The sequence below is a fragment of the Ochlerotatus camptorhynchus genome, unplaced genomic scaffold (assembly GCF_037179485.1).
Source record: "Ochlerotatus camptorhynchus isolate MF236.1 unplaced genomic scaffold, CSIRO-AGI_Acam_v1.1 ptg000148l, whole genome shotgun sequence".
Lineage (NCBI taxonomy): Eukaryota > Metazoa > Arthropoda > Insecta > Diptera > Culicidae > Ochlerotatus > Ochlerotatus camptorhynchus.
In genome coordinates, this window is record NW_027040638.1 from 182,634 (window position 1) to 189,815 (window position 7,182).

Genomic DNA, 7,182 nt, shown 5'->3' on the forward strand with positions numbered 1-7,182 from the left:
ACTAACGTTGGATGACCGGAAATTACGAGCGAAGATCATTAGGGCAATTCAAAAGAATCCTGGGATCTTCGGACGTGATTTGGCGAAAAGGTTCAGTGCGGCGCATAGAACAGTTCGGTGATGTATGCGAGAAGGTTTTCGGTCGTATAATCCCAGCAAACATTCCAACAGGACGCTGAAACAAAACCTGTTTCCGGAGTTGGTTGGAAATGCTAACATGAAGCTTTAGTGTGATGATTTATTAGCTAGAGAATGATCTTTGGAAGAGGGTAGGTGGATAGTTCCGTTAGAGTACGGCAGTATGAAAATTGAATAGAAGTTGAAAATGAGCGAAGGGCCATTAAAGCGACAGTTTACAAGATGGACGCACATTTTTGCCTAGCCCGTACGATGTACGCGGGGACTTGAAGTATGTCTCCAAGTCCACAGGCAAAAATGTGCGTCCATCTTGTAAACTGTCGCTTTAATGGCCCTTCACTCATTTTCAACTTCTATTCAATTTTCATACTGCCGTACTCTAACGGAACTATCCACCTACCCTCTTCCAAAGATCATTCTCTAGCTAATAAATCATCACACTAAAGCTTCATGTTAGCATTTCCAACCAACTCTGAAAATCGTTAACTTCGCGTATGAAGTAACATAAAAAACACTTTGAATGGAAAACCTGTTTGCCAAAAACTGTACAAGGAAGCTGTACGAGCAAGTTCTGACCAAGTTTAAGGGATGTTTTTTGATGGACGATGAAAGTTACGTAACAATGAGTCAAAAATTTTACCTTACCAAACCTAAGGGGGATGCTCCGGGTAAGTTCAAATTTGACTTTGCAGATAAATTCGCTCGCAAGTTGATGATTTGGCAAGGCATCCGCAGTTGAGGAAACTGGAGCGGCTATAAATCCACAACTTTACAAGGAGGAATGCCTCCAGAAGAGAATTTTGCCATTCATTCAGTCGCACAAAGGTCCCGTAAAGTTCTGGCCCGACTTAGCCAGCTGCCAGTACAGCAATCCTTGCTGAATGTTATAAGTAGTTATAAGCAGAATAATGTCGATTTTATTGAAAACAAAAAGCATCAATCCACCAAATTGGCCAGATTTTCGTCCCATCGAAAAAATTTGGGCAATTATCAAGCGTAAATTGAAGAAATGAGGCAAATCAATCAAAACACCATCTGATTTAAAGAAGTGGTGGAGAAAGATGGCAAATAAGGTTAACAGCACTCTGTGCAAGAAATGATGGGAGTTATTCAGTGAAAAGTTCGAAAATTCATCTGAATTATTTTTGTTTGTATTTTTTCTAAATTAAGAACCTACTAAATGATACCCTTATCGTTTTTGTATATTATTTCCTCTTGAAGAAATGAACCAACTTGTGCGACCAAATTCTAAATGGAACAGACGTTATATTTATCATTAATCTTCCTCAATGGTGCTGGGGACATTTTCAAGTGACACAAGCCAATGATTTTAATACGAATACGAATTTTATGAACGAATTTTAGTAAATTTTGCGGTATAAACATTATCTTTATTATGACTACATATTGACTAAATTTCAATGTGTTCGGTTATATTTTTTTCCTTGGTTTGTTTTCCGTCGATCTTGTTTTCCGTGCTGAACACTAATGCTACCGACGCCAGGGAGGCAGCTCCCACACATGGACCCTACCTATCGACCCATCAACTCATGAACCGGGGACCAACGGCTTTACTTCCCTTCCGAAGGAAGGCGTGATCAGAGATGTTATGACTCAGAACATCCCGGCGGCACCGACTGGGATTGAACCCAGGCCTGCTGGGGTAAGAGGTAATCACGCTTATCACTACACCATCGGCGCCGCTATCCGGCCACCGCTATCCGGCCACCGCTATCCGGCCACCACTATCCGGCCACCGCTATCCGGCCACCGCTATCCGGCCACCGCTATCCGGCCACCGCTATCCGGCCATCGCTATGCGGCCACCGCTATTCGGCCACCGCTATCCGGCCACCGCTATCCGGCCACCGCTATCCGGCCACCGCTATCCGGCCACCGCTATCCGGCCACCGCTATCCGGCCACCGCTATCCGGCCACCGCTATCCGGCCACCGCTATCCGGCCACCGCTATCCGGCCACCGCTATCCGGCCACCGCTATCCGGCCACCGCTATCCGGCCACCGCTATCCGGCCACCGCTATCCGGCCACCGCTATCCGGCCACCGCTATCCGGCCACCGCTATCCGGCCACCACTATCCGGCCACCGCTATCCGGCCACCACTATCCGGCCACCGCTATCCGGCCACCGCTATCCGGCCGTCACTATCTGACCGTCACCATCTGACCGGTCCTACACGGCTGTTGCTATTTGACTATGGCCATCCAGCAACGCCATCAGGCCATTACCATCTAGTAATCGTCAAGCCCACCAGTTTCGTGCGTGAAATAAATCAATTTAAGGTAAATCCTACAACGCTATTCTGTTAGAACCTCCACGATTCGAAAGCTCCCCCTAGCAAAAACACCATGGGACTCGAATCCAAAAGAAGCCTTGAGTACCCACCCAGGAGCTACCGTTGTCTTAAGGCCAACCTCTTGGGGCTTCGGCTGGTTCTCTTTAGGGACCAATCGGTTCCGGGGTCAATAATTAGTTTGAAGCATATGACGCGTTTGTTTGTTTACTTTTAGTTGCATCTTGCAGCTCTATCCATTCCATTTGACAGAATGGTCCTAAACTGATTGAAATCGTTTACACAACGCTGCAAACTAGCGGCGCCGGTGGTGTAGTGGTAAGCGTGACTACCTCTTACTCCAGCAGGCCAAGGTTCAATCCCAGTCGGCGCCGCCGGGATGTTCTGAGGCATAACATCTCTGATCACGTCTTCCTTCGGAAGGGAAGTAAAGCCGTTGGTCCCCGGTTCATGAGTTGATGGGTCGATAGGTAGGGTCCAGGTGTTGGAGCTGCCTCTCTTGGCGTCGGTAGCACGGAAAACAAGATCGACGCAAAACAAATCAAAGGAAAAAATAACACTGTAAACTTCTCAGGTAAGCGCATGAAAATTTAGTTTGTGCATTCATTTACATTCATTTGCTTCTAACTTTTTTCATCAACATAATTCCGTCAAATGATGAACGAAGCATTTGTAGGTTTTAATATTAACTACAAGTCTTGATAGTAGCTCAATTATTTATCTCTTAAGCATGACGAACTAGTGTGGGCAGAACTTTTTATTATTTTTCAATGGTGGGTTCTGTTCGTTCTCATTCATCATGCACAAGAGAAACAGTGTTCTTTGAGCACTTCCACATTTGTTAATTGAAAGATATCTAAGCCTGTAACATTTTTGCATTTATGTGGCAAGCATGCTTGGCATGCACAGTTGTACACTCCAACTGCTCAGTAATAGCTGTTAATAGCTTTTTTCTCAGTTATTGAAAATTGATTTTCTTTAAAGTAATTGATAGATTATGATCGTCTAAATCTTTACATTTGAATCATCACCAATGAATTTTTACAGTTAAAGTCCGAGATGTGCAGCGAGCATTTCTCATTTGATTTTTACAACGCAAAAACAAATACAGTATATTATAAGAATTAAAATCTTCTTTTGTCAACTGTGTGCAAAGTTATTAGCAAATGAGCAGTTTGTGACCAAAACTGTGACCACCATGGCAAGTACAATGGCCAGGGAAGTCGAGAAATATTTTAAACCGAAAAATTCCTAGACCGGACCGGGAATTGTTTCCAACCGCCTCGATCATGGTCTTGCTTTGCTAATTTGAAGTAACAGACTATAGTGGTCGTTTTTATACGATAGATGAAGGTATAGAGTTGATAGTTCTGTTAGAGTACGGCAGTGTTAAAATTTGTATATAGAGAGTAGAAAACGAGCAAGGCCAACTTTGAGGAAGATACGAATCGGGTTGATCATCTCTCTTTACCAAACTCCCCAGTTGGAGAGGTATGGTGAGGAGTACCCAGCCCCGCCCCCCACCACTGTCTAAAAGAGATGATCACCGATTTGCTCACGTACCTACGATGTGTTGAAACAGTTCTATCGATTGTATCGCACTCAAGCCGTTATTTGAAGGGAGGCATCTAGTTATAGGTTTGGAAATTGCAGTTATTGTTCCGCTACCACGTTATGTGCTCCTGTCATCGTCGACTTGACGATCTCGAGGATACACGGGTAGGGGATGTGCTGATACTGTACCTTTCGACCAATGACAGTAAAAATCCCATCTAGAGTCATGTACTTTAACTATTAGGTTTGTATTACTTCTGCGTGAAGTTGACGATTTACATAGTTGAAGATGCTGATTTCAAATAACAGATTAAAGTGGTCATTTTTATACGATAGATAAGGAGGTGAAAGTATAGATTTAATAGTTCCGTTAGAGTACGGCAGTGTGAAAACTGTATATAAATAATAGAAAGCGAGGATAACTTTGAGGAAGGTACAAATCGGGTTAATCATCTCTCTTTACCAAACTCCCCAGTTGTAGAGGGATGGTGAGGGGTGTCTCCCCCCGCCACCACTGGCAAAAATAACCACTTAAGTCTGTTATTTTAAATAAGCATCTTCAACTATGCAAATCGTTAACTTCACGCAAAAGTAATATAAACGAAATAGTTAAAATATATTTTTCGTCAAGACTATTGAAGTGACCCTCAATTAAATTCGCCAATGCTTAAAGTACGATATATTTATCTTACACTTTTACTATTCAGAAGTTAGGGAAAAAGAATGAGGATTCTGACAACTATTTTAAATTGTATTGTAATTTGCTTTCTTTTATGTAAAAAAAAACTCATATCAAAATATGTGAAAATTCCACGAGTGAAAATTTCTCAAAACATAAGAAAATAAATTTAAAATCTACACATTGAAGACCACATAAGATATCATTTTTATAATCCTTTGGACTTTTTTACGATAAGAAAATTCAAATGAAATTGAATATGTACTAAGATTAACAGTTATTGATTATTCTCAAAAAATAGGTTTAGAACATTCTTACTGGACTTCATGGTTGCATGAAAATGATGACTTACAAATGTTTTCATCATTTTATTAACACAATGGCAATTTTGCTGTAGATTAATTGTCTCATTCGAAAGTGGAGAGTTTTACGCTTCTCTTGCGATAAATTGTAATGTAGTACACTCTTTGCATTACATAATTTGTGTATCATATATATGTATATGTATCAGAAAGGTAGATATCACCACGAGGTGGATTAATCTTTTAATTTAAAAAGGGGCGTTCCCTACTGAATGAATACTGAACGCATGTTTTTTTAATCTTCTCTTCCCTGAACATCCCGCTACTAGACTTGTTTACTAAATATAGTGTTAGCTTACCTATACATTCCGGTTTTGGGTGATACACTTACGCTAGATGTGCTATAGCATCTTACTAAAAAGCTGCATGTAGAGAAACATGGTTTATGGTCTACAATATTGAAATAAACAAAACCCTGTCTGCAGTCGGTAATCTCTAAAATCTTTACGATTCTTTTCGATTTGTGTTGTATAGCTTACGGCCTGACATTAATCAATGTTTGGAAATACGAGCAAAAGCTATCAGCTCCATTCGTAAGCTCTATATCAATAACTCATAAGAACAGACGCGCAATACTGCATACATTTGCATCTTATTAAATGTCTGCCGATTTGCTCAGCCAACATGCCAACAGTTGCAATTTTTTGCATTCTTGAGTAGAAAAGAAATATAAAAAATTAAAGTTCCACAAAACCTTACCCGCGGCTTCTTCAATCTGTGAAACTAAATATTGCTTAAATATTAGTGATGTTGATTGTTCATTCAAATTTAAACTACACAACTCACTGCTTTAATGTGCAACTCCATGCAGCACTAATTGGGACCATCTTTACAACTTAAGTGTAATGACACAAAAATCAATATTTTGATAATAACCACTGAGTAAATCGTAAGACAGCTTTCACTACTGAGTTCAAGGTATTTTCATAACCGGGATTTAGAAATGTAACGAGTGTTCATGATTAATATATCTGCTCAGTAAAAATAAAATCCAAACTAGGTAGTTCGCAGCTCTTATGATGTGAACTCCGCATTTCGAAATTAGATGATCAAAATAACGTCATTAGCATTTATGTACCTAGTGTGATCAGTAATAAATATTACCGACCTGAAGATTTGAATTAAATATGCAGACAATAAGTCATCTTCTGTTATGATAACGACAGGAAAGTTCAGATCAAAAGTACGTATTTTGAAATGAAAGTGGTAGTAGAGTCCTTATTCTATACGCATCGAGATAAGTTTGTGAAAGTTTGGTTGACTATTTTGGAATATGCAAAATAGTTATTCAAGTCATCGATCAAAAGTTTGGGGTCACCCCACAGTATGGCTTGTAGCTGTTGTAAGTTTAATTGAAGTTTTAGTATACAAAAATGGGAAAACATGATGAGCCACATACCAAAGTAGTAAGTTACATTCATCGTCTTTCATCTACTGCAAAGAGAACTAAGATTGTACCAAAAATGGCAGAGATATGAACAAAAAGACCAATCAGGGTCAGCCATAGTATGTTGTAATCACTCAAAAGTTTGTGGTCACCCTCAAAACAAAACTTGGGAATGTTGTTATGTTTTTATCTATGCAATTTTTTGTCCAGTTTTAGTTCTCTTTGCAGTATTTGAAAGGCAATTAATGCTTAATTCGTTGCAATGTGGTTCATCATACTTTCCATATATTTATTATAAAATTTCAGTAAACTTACATCAACGACAAATCATACTGTAGGTGAACACATACATTTGATTGATGACTTGAACAACTATTTTATTGATTTAAAGCTTATTTTAATTTTTTTAACTAAACTTCTACTAACGAATCTCTATGGGTATAGAATAAGAGTACTTCTTCTACTTTCATTTCATAATTTGACCAGCCCAATTCTCAGAAAATCAATCATAAATATTCAATGTGAATTTGGAACGGAATGTTCCCAAAAACATAAATTTGTTCTAAAATGAATCTATGCATATTGTCTTGATCTTTCGAAATCATAATGTTTGACGTCACACGAGATGTTTTGGTTATAAAAAAGAGCTGTCCCACGGCAGGACCCCAGTAAATGTCAAAATATCTCTGGAATGGTCATTTGTCATTTATCGCACCCACATTTATCGATTTGGTCATTTATCGCACCC

General features: G+C 39.6%; 1 protein-coding gene across 1 annotated transcript; it reads left to right on the forward strand.

The window, feature by feature from the left end:
• Positions 1-1,955: 1,955 nt before the first annotated feature.
• On the forward strand, positions 1,956-2,468 carry LOC135701044 (splicing factor 3A subunit 2-like). Its single transcript, XM_065221750.1, has one exon. The coding sequence runs from the start codon at positions 1,956-1,958 to the stop codon at positions 2,466-2,468; it is 513 nt and encodes a 170-aa protein (XP_065077822.1).
• Positions 2,469-7,182: the final 4,714 nt, after the last annotated feature.